The following is a 14,885-nucleotide window of genomic DNA, read 5'->3' on the forward strand; positions in this document are numbered from 1 at the left end:
AGGAGAATAACCTGAAATAGTGCTGTTTCTGTAACACACATCTGTCTGCAGCTATAATGCTTCTTGATTCAATTAATATCTGGCAAGTTGACTATCTCAGGTGCTTGAGGAGTTTTCTGCATAGGTTGCATGGTCCTTTCTACTGTTTTTTGGTTCTTGCAGTGTCTCGAATAACTTGGCACAAGTTACTTATCTGTACTGTATGGGGGAGTCTTATTTACTCTGAAACATGGAGAGCCTGCTGAAAATAGCATATGCATGAGTCTGTCTCATGCACTAAGTGCACTTTATGGTTCTCAGTTCACCCAGAAGAATAGGAGGCTTATAATTTTTTGCTCTGCAAAATCAATACCTCATATTTCCGGGATAAAGCATAGTGCTTATAGGAAGAGGGGAGTGGAAGTCTCAGTTAGGGCAAGTGGATGTAGATTACCATTAGATTTTGCTATGTTTTGTCAAGGAAAAGGAGGTTAGGATGAGCAGGGCTACGTGAATAGGAATTTTAAGTAACTACATAAAATCAATCATACATAGTGCCAAAAATGTAGAAGACAGCTTCTGAGTCATCAAATCTTATCCCTGCTGTCACTGACAACTGCATCATGCAATCCTATTCGCAAATCTATCAAGCTTCCTCTCAAAACATCTCTCTCAGATTAGAGGAAAACTTAGAAGTAAACAGACACTTCTATGTTATTCAGATCAGCTAAAGCCTCATTGCAAAGTGGTGGGTGTATCTCTGCAGTAAGATCTTACTTCATGTGAGTAAAGATCAAATTACTGTGAATTTTTGAGGTCAGTAGTGACAGGATTGGAGTACTGATCTGAAACTAAAAGCACTTGAACTGGTGAAAAAAAATCTTCAATGAGCACATGTTAAAGAAAAAGGAATATGCAAGATAGACAAAGTGATTGAAGTGTCAGGGTAGTTTTAGTCAAGGCTGATCGGAACCTCTTTTCCATCTCATACGTTTTAGCCATGAGTCATTTCCAGTACCAAATCTCATACCAGGGCTGAGATTTGATGACCAATACCATGGTATTTAGATGCCCCAGGAAAAGTTTGTGTTCATACTCTCTGAGAAATGACAGCATCCAGTGCCTTGTTACCAGCCAGCACTTGATTACACGCTTGTGGGCAAGCAGTCCTGCTTTGCAGAGTAGGCATCTTCCTTTTCTTTCATGATGTTGCTGTCCTTCCTAGGCTTATGTGCTGCCTCATGCCTGTCTGACCAAGTAGCATTATTTAAATCATGTATCACACTTAAGTGCTGGCACTCCATAGACCAACCTTTGAGTTTGCTATCCTGTCTTGGATAATTATGATTGACCTCTTCTGTTAGGTTGTTTTAGAGACAAAACTTAAATACTCTACTGAGGTATTTCTGTTTCCCATGTAGGGTCTTAGAATATTTACTTGTTGTCTATCAAGATATTTCCTGGTTTTAATAGGGAAATATCTTGTTATAGTAGTTCCTGACAGAACTTAAAAGCTCAGAAGGTTGCAGGTTGGTTTTTTTTTTTTTATGTTCACAAAGTCTGATGGGTGTAAAGATTTGCTGTGCATGCTGGAAAGATGTCTGAAATAAACTTAAATGAGAAGAGAACAGAACAGCAGCAGCTCAAGTACTGGGTTTTCCCCATCCAGGGTAAACTGTGCCTGATTGAATGTGATGCATCTCCCTGTAGCGTTTCTCCTTTGAAATGTCACTGCTTCAGTGCAGGTGAAGCATCATCTGCCCCCAAAAGGTCTAACGATGGTGGGAAGATGACTGATTTTTTTTTATTTTTTTTTTTTCTCCCTGGATTTCTACTTATCCTTTTGGTATCTGTTCACTCCAGGTTGTTGGGAGGAAGCAGACATGCAGTTGGTTCTCGGTCCTGGGAAGCTCTATGACAGGCAGATAGCACAGTCCCCATTCATGAAATCATAGAAGGGTTTAAGTTGAATGGGGCCTTTAAAGATTATCTAGTTTACCCCCTGCTTTGGGCAGGGACATCTTCCACTAACTCAGATTGCTTAAAGCCCTGTCCCATGTGACTTTGAATGCTTCCATTCATGAATACCTTGCCTCAAACTTGCTTTAATGATGTTATTGCCCTGGGGTACCAGATACATATGGTGGCCGTCTTTAAAGAATTGCCAAAGAATATCTGAGACAGTTGTGCACCCCTCTGTCTTTTCTGAGTTTAAGAACATTTTCTTCTTACTATATAGAAGTTTGGCTCATGAACAGAGTAATTTTTGCACCAGCATTTGCTGGCTGAAGGTAATGAACAACCACAAGCAAGAAGGTTGTGGTGGCTTAAAGAAATAGTTTGTGCCACCTGACCTGCAGCAGCTATTTGTTCTACACTTAGTTTTTAACTAGAATAAATCAGCTGCAAGCATCCTTTTTGCTTATCTTAAAGCCCAGCTGCTGTGGAAGATGCTGCTAGCCTCTTCATGAGCAAGTAGAAAACAGAACTGATGATACAGAGCTGATGATATGGAGAATTGCTTTTTTTCTTGCAGTGGTAGTTGCAGGCACAGTTCCTTGCAGGCTACTAATTCAGAACATGAAATAAATTATTCAGTTTAGTAGTTTTAAGAACTGCTCAGTTTAATTCATGCATCTAATTTTTTACTCTTCATAATAAAAGCTTTGGATATTTATATGCAGGAATATTTATTAGCAGAAATTTTACATGACTTGAAAAATGCAGTAGCAGAATTATTTATTAAAATAATATATTGTAATGCTTGGTGAAATATTGCAGATTACATGAGCCACATCTCAGCAAGCAGAAAAGCAAAGGTTTCTTGGCTAGTAAAATGAAATGAGCTTAAGGGCAAATCTGTTTGATCTTATTTTACTGCAGTGCTACTCCTTTTCTCTCAGAAAATGTTGCTGTGCAAAGTATTCTAAAGGTCAGGCTGCTTTAGATGAGACTAATTGAATTAATTCTGAACCACAGCTCATTCTCTTGAGGAAGGGAAGGAAATAAACAAGCAAACCCCTTATATTCAAGTATGGATTATCTTGTTTCTGAGGCTTTCTATACAGATGATGAGACAGCTGCGTGTCCAAAGATTAATATGCAAAAAGGCAAGGTTGGTCAATTTACTGCTCTGATTTATAAAGAATACCTGAAGTTGATTTATTATTAATGATTTTATTACTATTTATTTTAATGAGACAACAGATGTGTAACACATCTGTCAAAGGTAAGAGACTAGAAGAAGTTCGACTGACTGGAATGGTGTCATGGCAGTTTTACAGGTCAGGACTCCTTACAGCAAAACAAAATAGCAAGCACTTGTGATAAAATGCTATGTTTTCTTATTCCTCTTTCTTACCCCATAAAACACATATAGCTGAAACAATTTAGCAGTGGTTTAAAATGTCCTGGAAGAATCCTTCCAAATATTTTTTTTCTGACAGCTCATTCCCATTTCGCACATCGGCACATTGTTACGATTCCCTGATTTGGTTCTGCTCACGTGAATTTGGTTGGGATTTCTGGTTGTGGACTGGTGTTTTGTCTTTAGTGATGGCCTGTGTACACTGGGAGGCAGACCACTTTATTTTGCAGTTATGCTTAGTGCAAGTGAAGTGAAGGGAAGGGTTGGGTGGCCTCATGGTCTGTGGTACCTCAAGGGGCTGAAGACTGGCATCTGCAGAGCAGCCAGATTCCATGGTGTCTTCAGGCAAGTCCCTTAGGCTTTGCTTTGCTTGGTGGTGCTTCCTTGTCTAACCTGTTGCCTGCTGTGTGCCTCCCTCTCCTCCTTCTCCCTCCTTACCCCCACTCACAAGCTGTTTAGCACCTTTTAAGGTTTAATCAACTCAGTAGTCACACTCACTTAGGTGAGATCACTAAAGTGTTGAAAGTAGGAGTATCCGTAAGCCCTCGATGGATCAGGACCGTAGACTGTAAACTCCCCCAAATCCTGGGATTGCTTCCTGTTATATACGTATCACTTTGCACTTTGGTCCTAATCACCTTTCCAGCTGCTTGTATAATGTAAGTACTTTTCCTACCCCTGAATTAAATACACAGAACGCATGGATGCTGTCTGAGAGAGAAACCATGGTGCAGATTATTTTTGAAATGTGCTGGAAATTTATTTTTAAAATGTTTCTCTCTGAATTCTGCAGTCTCTCCAGCAACCTCAGGGCAGCCCTAGTGAATGGTATTACAGAAGATAGGCAAGAGAGGAGAGAACATGGGCTCTGACAGGGAAGCAGTGTAAGAGTGTATGTGTGTGTGGACAGCATACAAAAGTGATAGTAATGAGGAGGTTTGCCTGTACCGCTGTTAGCTGAAAAAAACTGCATAAAACCAAAGTTTCTGAAGGTAAAAGAAAATAAAAAACAAACAAAGGGTGCCCCAAACAAACAAAAGCAATCAAACCAAACCCAAGGACAGCAGGAAAATAGAGGAAGTGGAGCTGTGTGCAAGAACACTCTTCTTGCTATTCAAAGATAGCCCATCATATCTTAAAAATTTAAGCTACAGTTAACCTTAAGTGTATGAACTGTGACAAGTGAATCATTATTGTTGAAAATGTCAAAGCATTGAAAAACCAACTTTAATATCCCCTCAACAATTACATTCTGAAGTTCATGTTACGCACAGTCTGTTTTCTCTGCTGATAATTAAATGCCGGTGCGATATCCATTTGAAAGTGCAGTACTTCCTTGCCTTGAAGTTTAATCCACACAGTGGCTGTTGACTTCTGCCACAAACACACTGCTAATACCAGCAGTGTTGTTACAGCAGTAGTTCCCATTCAACTTGGAAGACAAAACCACATTTATTATAATTGATTTTTATTACTCTAAGTTAAGGAAGGGCATGACTGGTTACGTGCCACACAAGAGATGGGATACAGCATTGCTTCCTTTCTTTTAGTTTTTTTAAAGGGGAGAGGGAAGGTCATGCGCTATTCATGGGCTGACTTTCTTATAATATGCCAAAAGTGCCGAAAGCCTGCACCTCTAAGCCTCCCTATAAGAAAGAGAAATACTGTTGCTTTGGCTTAAGTTTATATAAACCTCAAGAGAACACACTTGCATCCTTTTTTATTGTTTCGAGAGAAGCTTTGGGGTTTTTTTTCCTTCTTTTCCTGCTTTCCATAAAAAACTGCAGATTTTTAATTCAGAAGCTTCCTTCAGACTAGGAAATAACAGAATTACAGGGGTTTTCTCACTCCTGATGCCGGGAAAATTAAAACCACATTACAGGGGGACAGTAGGTGGCAGGTTGGCACCATTGGTGAGTGCCATGTATTGGAAACAAGCCTCTGAAAACCTGAATTTGTCCCAGTATAGGTTAAACATGGGAAAATGAAGTGTATAGCCCTCCAAATGCAAGGGATTTTTGCCCCATTCTTGCATGTCACCTTTCCTGCTAAGATTTCTAAGTGTTTTGGCTTTAATTTTCTTTATTTTGGTGACTCTGGTTTTGCCTCCTTTCCTGAGAACTGCTATTGCTTTGTCTTCCCCATTCATATTCTTTTTCCTTTCTTTTTTGCTGCATGGAGACTCTCTGCTGTACAAGTGTAAGTATTTTTTTAGCTCTGCTGTTTCTGGCCTACTGGTTTACGTTTTTGTGCTCCATTTGCCTCTGTACTGCCTTGTAAATCTCCTGGGAGACTGTAGTGTCATCCCTCTGCACCTACAAATGAAATAGGCATCAGTTCAGGGGTGAGACTGGATTTTACAAAAAAGGTTCAGCTTAGCATACCATCTGAATTTAAAGCATCCCTTGTCTTTAAGACTAAACCAAAGCAGAGTGCTGATGTTGGATTCATAAGCACAAATATTGGTGCTCAGAAAATCTATTGATAATCATCATCCAGCTTAATGAAAGAATGGCTTAAAAATGGGCATAAACTATGGCTTTTTTGCCATTAGGTTGGAAGAGATGTCAGGGGTTATCTCAGTTTGGTCAGTTGTGTTTTCTTTATCCAGTTGAATCACCTTGAGCTTTTGACTCCTGTTCTCACCTTTTGTGCTGTCACCCTTAGCCATTAGTGTTTCTGCAGGAAGGAGAGTTGAAGGGAGCTGAATTTCAAGATGGAGGAGGAAATTGTGCATTAGTTTGCTTGAAATCTTTTGAAAGGGAAGTGACAGGAGGGTCCCAGAGCATCCCTGTATCTAATAGAATTGAATATAAATTACTTTGGATGAGGAGGAGAAAAACATGGAAATGATCACATCCCTTAGCACTGAGAGTAATTTCAAACATCAGTATAATAAGAGAATGTGGAGTATTGGAGAACCTGCTGCTATAAGCATGTTGCTTTATAGCACTCAGACTGGTTTTATTTGTTGTTTTTAATTCCCAAGGTACTAGTGTTCTTCCACAGTTGATAATATAATTTAAAAGAAAAACCTCAGGAGAGCCCAGATAGTTTTGTGAGTAAGGGAGTCAGCAGAGAGGAACCTGAGACACTGATCATGGTGAGAGATCCTGGGAGTTTAAAGCTGGGTGGGACATGTGAAGAGTGTCTAACTAAATAAGCCCTTATTTGGGAGCATGATGGAGATCTTCTGGCTCCCATCTCCTGCAGAAGGGTTCCTTTGTGGAGCCACCTCCAGAGATCTCAGTGGCACAGACTTCAAAGAGTGTCTCCCAGCAATCAGAGATGCAGTTAATCTCTATATCTGTTCTGCTAGGCAGCGTACAGTATGCTCACAGAAGTGCAAGGAAGAAGTTCAGAAGGTGTTATGCTAAAATTGAAAGCCTATGAAAGATGTGGAAGAAGTGAAGGACGGGAGGTTGATACTAACAGTAAAGGGCATGAGTGAAATATAAGGCAGGAGAGACGCATTGTACTTGCGTGGCCAGAGATGCTGGGAAGGCAAAAAGTGTGCATCTGCCAGACCTGAACTACTTCCATGAACTGTGGGAAATGGGTCTAAGGCTAGGGAGAGGTAGAGATCTCTTCCTAAGAATTCAGCTATCTCCTCTAGTAATGACATGTGCTGTGCTGCTGTAGCATACTGTGTGGAAATATTAAGCTGAGATTAAGTCTAATGTTTTGTAAAAAGAGCACACTGGCCTATTTAAATTAATGCTTTGACCCATTTTGCTCTGTGTGTGATCTAGAAAGTTCACTTGGCAAGAAGCCTTTCATCTGTGCACTTTCTAAACAGGCTAGAAAACAGAAGTTTTTCAAATAAAAGTGTATGTATAGCTGTTATTCATGCTGTTAAAGCAAATGGGAGGCATCTCTATCCTTCTGCCTTTATCCCCAGCAACCAAGCTGCTGATGGATCATGCCAAGCTGACAGACAGTAAGTTACAGCAGTGGTCCAGCAACCAGCTTATGGGCATCAGCACAAGCTCTGCAGGGTCATCTGGGGGCATTTTCTTGTTTGAGAAGGAAGATGAAATCATTGTGTTCCTGGCTGTTTAGGGATGTCTTGGAGTGCTTAAATCCCTACACAGGAACCTCAGAATTTGCCCTGTGTTGTTTTGCATTGCTGCCCTGGGCCGATGCAGCTCTCAGCTTGTTTGTCTTCATCCAGGAGCACTCTGAATACTGGCTGTGAAGTTACTGAGTGATTTGAGGTCTCCTATCAGCCTTGTTTTCTGCCCTACTTTCTGACCTTCTCTAGCGCATGAGTTGCTTCATTATCCTACTAGATGTAATCTTCAGTTGCACCACCCAAAAAAGTGGCCAGCAGACCAAAATGCATGCAAGTAAACATTGACAAGAGAATTGGGCTATGGCTGGAAATAAAACCAGGGACTACTGATGGTGACTCCTAATTGCTGTTCCCGAAATGCTGAACGGCTTCAACATTTCCTTACATGAGGTGTGGATGCCTGTGGTTGTTTCAGGTTTGGGTGATTGGCAGCTGTTGAGGTGTGCAGCTCAGATGTTGTCCAGCTGCCTATCAGTTGCACAACCCACTGCAATTTTGAGTGAAAAAGTTCAGCACCTCTCCAGCCACTTGCCATCAGATCCACTGCATTTAATTTATTGGTAACCCTGAAAGTAATGTTTGACCTTTTGATGCAGTAACATTTTCCTTCCTCATCAGTTTCAGGGTAAGTCAGCTCAGGTGGCAAGCTATTTCCTGGTTGGTCTTGAAATTATATCATTTGCTGATGCTTGTCAAATGTGGAAGTGGAAACCTGTCTCTTTTTACCTCAGCGGTATGCATGGCAATAAAAACAGAGCTCTGTTGTGCAGACAATGCTATCACTATTCACTCTCTAGTCTTCAAGTTCTTTTCTGGTCTTCAGAAGATGGGTAATAACTTTCCTGCTATGAAAATCTGTCATAATCCTGAGCATGTGAATAGTGGCATAATAATCCTCCTGACTACTTTGGATGGGAATATGAATTCAGTACATGTAAGTCTGTGCACTGAACATTCCATACATGAAAACTAACAGATGTTTATCTTAACAGTTCATGATTTGTCTGAAATGTCAATGCCAACTATATCTTTTCTGGCTCATATATAATTGATACTACTAAACTTAATTAACAATTCTGTTAATGAGTTTTGAGCTATAACAGCTTCCTGACGGACAGTCCAGGTTTGAAGCCATGAGGCTTTAAGTCTAGCAAGTATATGGATTGTCACTAAAGCCAGCAAGTACCACAAAAGGAGCCTATCTTTGCAGAGCTGAGTCATTTTAAAATAACTCTTTAGAAACCCTGAAACCAACTTTTTGGTTGAAAGTCTTACAGGGCTAAGGTTAGGAGGTTTGGAATTGGTGACGCATGTAGCAAACCTGTCTTTCTTGCCATGCAAACCTTCAGAAGAGTGCAGGCAAGAAAACAAGGGCAATTTTTTTTCCAAAAATAACAAACTCGGGTCTTAAGTCTTGGGTATTTGTGCTCTTAAGGCAAAATACTTCTTTTCTTCTGGGAATGTGAACATGAGAAGAATAATAGCACATACCTTTCAGGAACTGCATTGGCTCTGTGATGAGGTAACTTTCCACCTATTCTCAGCCTATCTAAAGCCCAGGGAAGTCATGTATTTGCTGGAGATATTGCTAACACTGACACAGTATTTTTTCTTTTTGAAGAATGTCTGTGTGCTCCAAGACTGCATTTTGCTCGGGAAGTTTAGTAAGCTGTGTGGTGGTATCCACAGCTGAATTTTAATCACTTGTCACTAGCAAATGAACTGAGGGAAGTGTATTTTGTATCAAAAATTAAGTCAGAGCAAGGAGGAAACTGTCCCTGCTACTGTCATTAACTGTGCAGTACTGGACAAAGTAATTCAGTTTTCTGTGCCTCATGATCTCAAATGCAGAGGTGAGGTTTTAATAGTTCCCTCGTTTTACAGTTGGGAATCAATGCGTTAATGCTTGGACAAATCAAATAACCACCCTGTGTACAGCCTGTGGTTTTAATGGGAAGAATAAACTTATCTCCTTGATTCTGTTCGAAATGGAGTTGAACAAAATGGTAATTTAGAAAAAAGTTCTACATGTTGGAGAAGGGGAGGGAAAAAAAGACATTCCCCCCTGGTGTTAAACCTAACCATATCTTGAAATTACATGCATGCTTGAAGAACTGATTTGTCAGATAAAAAAGAAAGGGTGTTTTGTCACGTCTTCTGTCTGCTAGGGTAAATTTTGTTTTGTTTTATGTTGATAGATGACTCCTAAATCAAAAAGGAAAAGCATCCACAGTAGAATGCTCCGCCCAGTGTCCAGAGCTTTTGGTAAGTGAGAATATCTTAAAACCTTTTCCCTTCCTTGTTTGCCTGAGATTCTAGTAGGTAGTTCTTGATTGAAAAGCACAGGTGACTCTCCCTCTCTCTGGATTGCATTTGAGGCCCACACTGGTTGCTTTGGTTTGTGACTCTGCTAGTGTACTTGGTAGTAAATATTTGCTCACAGTGTTCTGTCTGCTCACAAACGTGAGTTCTTTAAATGTGTTTATAACTATTTACCACAAAAGAGAGGAATGGCATTGTCTTTTGTTTTAAGTAGCATGCTAACTCTAATTAGAAAGTTTTGATTTCTCTTAGAAATGGAGTTTGATCTAGATAAAGCACTGGAAGAAGTACCTATCCATATAGAAGACCCACCATTTCCTTCCAGCAGGCCGGACAAACGAACTTCTGGATTCATTTCAGAGTTACCCTCAGAAGAAGGGAGAAAACTGGAACACTTTACAAAATTAAGGCCCAAAAGGAATAAAAAGCAACAGCCGAGCCAAGCAGCAGTGAGTCCACATTAAAATATTGCTGGCAATGTCATCTGTTGATTGCTTTTTGCCATGAGTCAGGCCTTGCAATGTAATGAGCTAAAGTTTTTAAAGTCCCGTTAAAGTTTTAAAAGCCATAAGCGACTACTTAATTTTTCTTCTGATATTCATGTCTTTCAGTGAGCAATCTCTATTACAAGCTTTTTCTCTTGTTTGACACAGCCTAAAACCAGGATATGTGTCATTGTTTTTCCATTTGTTTTTGTTTTTACATGGAAGCAGTTTCTGGAGGTAGTTGGAGCTTTCACAGGAAATGCACAAAATATCATGAGACTTTTCAATTATACTGCAAGGTTTTGTTAAGTCTTAATCCTTTTTTCTGCCTGCATTAAGACATGGTAACTTGGCATGAATTCTTATTTCTATCAGCTCTCAGAGGAGCTACTCTGTGACACCCAGCTTCCCACAGCTCCTTAACTAAAGATGGTGTCTGGGCCAGCAAATCTACATAGTCACAGATCTGCTTTTCATGCTGGAGCCTGCCTTAGAAAAGCAAAACAGAAGAGCACTGTGTCTACAAAAGGCATTGGTGTGAACCCAGGAATATGTGTGAGGAGTTCCCACAGTTCCATTTCCTTGGCATACCACATCAATAAAGATTTATTTCTGTGGTGGTATGTCCTCAGGGTATGTAAGGACAGATCTGGAGGAGTTACAGAGCTATCTCATGGCAACAGAGCACAGCTGATATGATAAGTAACCCTTATCAAGGGGCAGCCATTGCTTCTCTGAGTTACGCTGCCTAGTAATGAATGCCTGTGGCCTCTCCTGCTTGCTAAGAATTGTCAACGGAGAAGACCACTGAAAATTTCCCTAATGCTGGAAAGATCATATCAGGTGATAGAGTGTTTTTTGCACCATTTGGAAATGCAGAAACCTTCAAGCAGAGGGGGATATTCAAGCCAACTTTCCATTCCCTTGTGCTATATGGAGAAGGGTAGAGGTAGCAGAAGGATGGACTGTTCTCCACATCGTAGTGAAAACACATCTGTGTTTACTTCCTCCAGTTTCAGTTATGCAGAACACACGTGTTTTCCCAGTTGCTACAATTGCTTCTCTTCCAAACTACTCAATGCATCCCATGCCATCTGCACAGGGGTTTGGAAGGAGTGGGGGCATGGGAGAAGGCAAGTGCTTTACTACCAGGCATGAGACTAGGACATACAATATCTTGCTCAACAGAAACAAAAAGCTTACTTCTCGTTGAGGAGAAGTGTTACTTCCCATGATAGTGCAGTCTGGTGGGAATGCTCATTCACATTGAATTACTTAGGAAATCAGGGGTTTGTTTAGTTGCAGAAATTGAAAGAAACTTTTTTCACTTAAACTTACTTGTCCCTGTCTTGTTTTTATGGACCATTTAATTCCTTACTGTTTCTGACCCCATAACAAGTCTAAACAACTTTTTGAAAGACTGAAGGTGTTTGCTTTGATGCTTCCAAAAATGAAACAGCTGAATTTTGAAGGCCAGAGTAATGAGTGGACTGTGTCATTGTTCTGGAGGTAGTTGGAGCTTTCACAGGTAATGCACAAAATATCATGAGGCATTGTCTGCAGAATTCATTTGCTTCTGGTTTTGTCACTTTGAGACTACAGAAAGCAGTGGTTAGGAAAAGCACTTGAAATGAGCAAGGCAAAATCTTGACCTTTTCTAATGCTTAAAGCAGATCTGTAGGGTTGTTTGCTGTTCCCGTTATTTCCATTTAGTGATTAAAAGGGGTCTCTGATGGTCAGAGCTGTACTTCTCTGGTTTTGCTGAAAAATGTAAGGAGGAAAAAAGGGAAAAAGAGAAAAAAGGGAGAAGTGAAAACTAGCATGGGGTGGGTGGGCAGAATTAAGATTTATAGTTTTGTCACACTTTTTACTGAAATGAGTGTTCAGAGGGAATTAAAAAAAGGGGGAACATTAACACCACTCACCCCCACGTAGTTTTGAAGCAGTGCGATGAAGCAGTTGTTTATTGTTCAGATTTTTGTGGGATCTTAACCTCATGAGTTCCTCTATCGTGTGTGAAGATTTAGTACAGCAAAGAGGTGAATCTCGGAAGTATGCAAGAGATTGTGATTCATTTTATTTAGTTCTGCTTCTAAGCCAGTTTTTTTCCTTAATAAAGAAACAGACAAGGCTCACTTTTAAACTTAGGCTAAGAAAAATAATAGAATTGACAAATGAAAACTTAACTATTTTGGTTTGTTTAGCATTAGGAATGTAAAACATAAACCAGAGCTCAGTCCTTTACATGAATGTTGATCACTAAAGGGCATTACATTAAATATCTCTAGGAAAATCTTGTGCTTTGAGGACCTTATTAGGCTCTCAACATTTGTGTACGTCTTTAGGACATTTTTAGGAACTTGCTGCTTTTCATGTACAAACTAGTTTCTGTTTTGAGGTAGACCTCATTTGCTGCAGATCATTGGATTCTTCTATTACTTCTCCTTCAGGAGATGCATTTGCCTTTGATACTTCCATGTTTGTTCCTACTATCTGGAGGGCTCCAGTATCAATATTAAATGGTGTCTCATTCTGTTGAAATGTGTCAGCCGCTGTTGGTTGATGTGTTTTGGTTGAAACGTCAATGTCAGCTGTTTTTGACTGAGGAGGTAAATATTTACATTGAGACAAGCAACACTGGTGTGACCAACCCAGATGTTAGCATATGCATTGCTGCTTAGTGTCAGATGTTCCAGCTAAACAAGTTCTGTGCAGAAAACCCCAAAGGTGGCAAGAGTTGGAGGTCTGAGAAGTCATTGTGCTTCTTAGAATAAACTGGTTTTTAATAGAAAATACACAGTTTAACTGGCAACAAGGGAGTCATTCCAGGTGGGCTCTTTTCAGATCAGTATTACATTGCTGCAGCAGGTATTCATAAAATATTAACTGTTGTTTGATAAGAAAGTAAATACTTGGTTTCTAATGAGGTTCAGTAGTGAAAAGTAAGAAGTTTCATGCATGTGTCAAAGCACATCCGTTGTCCTGGCTTAATGGAGTCTTGAGTTTGATGTTAACTGCAGCTTTTAAGAGTATTCATTTTTCTTATTAGAGGTATAGCAAAAAGTGTGTATTCCAGCTGAAAAGAGAAGCTGGGATTATTCTTAGTTATTGTGGCAACTAGGAGATTCCTTGATTTAAATTGTTTTAAATTACAAACCCTGCTATTTTGTGGCAGTCCGATACCTGGTGGTTAGTACTACCAAGAATATAGCTGGGTTGGGTCTTGTGGAGTCCTTTGTAGTCACCTAAGAGGTTTCTATACAGCATTTAAATGGAAGGAACTCTCTCTACTGCTACTAGCAGTTTTCCACATCAAAGCCACATAGAGGAGCCAGACCACATGAGAAATCCTCCCAGGAGACAGTATGTTTCATCTTCAGGAGGCTACAGAGTCACAAGCTAATCTTCACAGGGCCTTTGTGATCAGCAGGTATTACTACATCAGCCTGGTTTAGATGCTTCTGTCACCCACATTCAAAATGTGGGCACTGAAAACAAAAAAGGGGAGTGGGTGCGCCATTTTCAGACACTCAGCAAATATCTGTGTTCAGTTCCTAAAGTGAAACCCCTGATTCTGTATTTAGTCTCTGCTTCTGGTAGTGCTGGACTGAATGGACTATAAAAGGCTTTTTGTTAGCCTGCTGGAATTCTATTTCTGGATCTCTAAATCCAAAATCCAGAACATAAGTTTTTTCTCTGAATGGGGGTACAGCTAGCTGCTGAAAAAATGTTCTCCTCAGGTCACCACATGATCAGGATGTCTTAACTCCCTTTTTAATTTCCTAGCTGAACTACTGATCTATTCTCATAAGCCCAAGGCATTCAATGCCTGATCTCGTGCACTGCAGTATGCAATTTGTCACTGATGTTCTGGGTTGCTTCACATTTGATGGAATGCGTCACCTGCCCTCACTGAAGGGAAGGGGGATTCCAGTGGTGATTCCATTGTCCACACTGAGGTTTGGTTGGCTCACACAATTTTTATAATGTCTTAACTCTCAGTTATTATCACTGAAGCAAGTATGCTTAGATTACTGTATACCAGAGCAAGTGTTCTCTTCCTTCAGGTATCTGCTGGAGTACCTCCAGAAGGTGATCAGAATGGCCTCATGGGGAGAGTGGATGAAGGCGTGGATGAATTTTTCACTAAGAAAGTGACAAAAATGGATTCAAAGTAAGTTCAAATTTATTTTTTTAAGTTTAATTTTCTAAAAATAAATAAAAAAACCCAACCCACAACCAAACAAGCAAAAACCATCCTGGTAGACGGGCACATAGCACTTCTATGTTGTGTTTGACTTCTGTTCCCAATATCCAGGGTTGCTGTAGTCAAAGGCAGAAATTATCTTGATAATCAATACATTGTGAATTCAGTTACCCTCCCTTAAAAACTGCTACTTTGTAATAAATTGCTTTAATATACTGTCCTGGGTTTAGCAGTAGCAGTCAATTTTTCTCCTTGGTAGCTGGTGCAGTGCAGTGTTTTGACTTCAGCCTGGGAACAGTGCTGATAATACCGATGTTTTCAGTTGTTGCTAAGTAATGTTTACCCTAACCAAGGATTTTGTGAGCCTCATGCTCTGCCAGGGAGGAGGGGAAGCCGAGAGGAAGCAGAGACAGGACACCTGACCCAAGCTAGCCAAAGAGGTATTCCATA

At 40.2% G+C, this 14,885-nt stretch overlaps 1 protein-coding gene across 5 annotated transcripts in view; it reads left to right on the plus strand.

Annotated features, from left to right (window-relative positions):
- Positions 1–14,885, plus strand: part of CARMIL1 (capping protein regulator and myosin 1 linker 1) — a 192,985-nt gene that overhangs the window by 159,476 nt on the left and 18,624 nt on the right. For 3 of the 5 annotated variants that reach the window (XM_062621692.1, XM_062621694.1, XM_062621696.1), the window contains 4 exons: positions 5,528–5,545; positions 9,620–9,686; positions 9,996–10,192; positions 14,296–14,402. In XM_062621692.1, coding sequence (XP_062477676.1) covers positions 5,528–5,545; positions 9,620–9,686; positions 9,996–10,192; positions 14,296–14,402 — 389 coding nt within the window. The remainder of the gene's footprint in view (positions 1–5,527; positions 5,546–9,619; positions 9,687–9,995; positions 10,193–14,295; positions 14,403–14,885) is intronic. The other 2 variants (XM_062621693.1, XM_062621695.1) reach the window with 1 other exon arrangement.

This window comes from Pezoporus occidentalis, unplaced genomic scaffold (assembly GCF_034315485.1).
Source record: "Pezoporus occidentalis ecotype Australia unplaced genomic scaffold, CSIRO_AGI_Poc_V1 ctg231, whole genome shotgun sequence".
NCBI classification, from domain to species: Eukaryota; Metazoa; Chordata; class Aves; order Psittaciformes; family Psittacidae; genus Pezoporus; species Pezoporus occidentalis.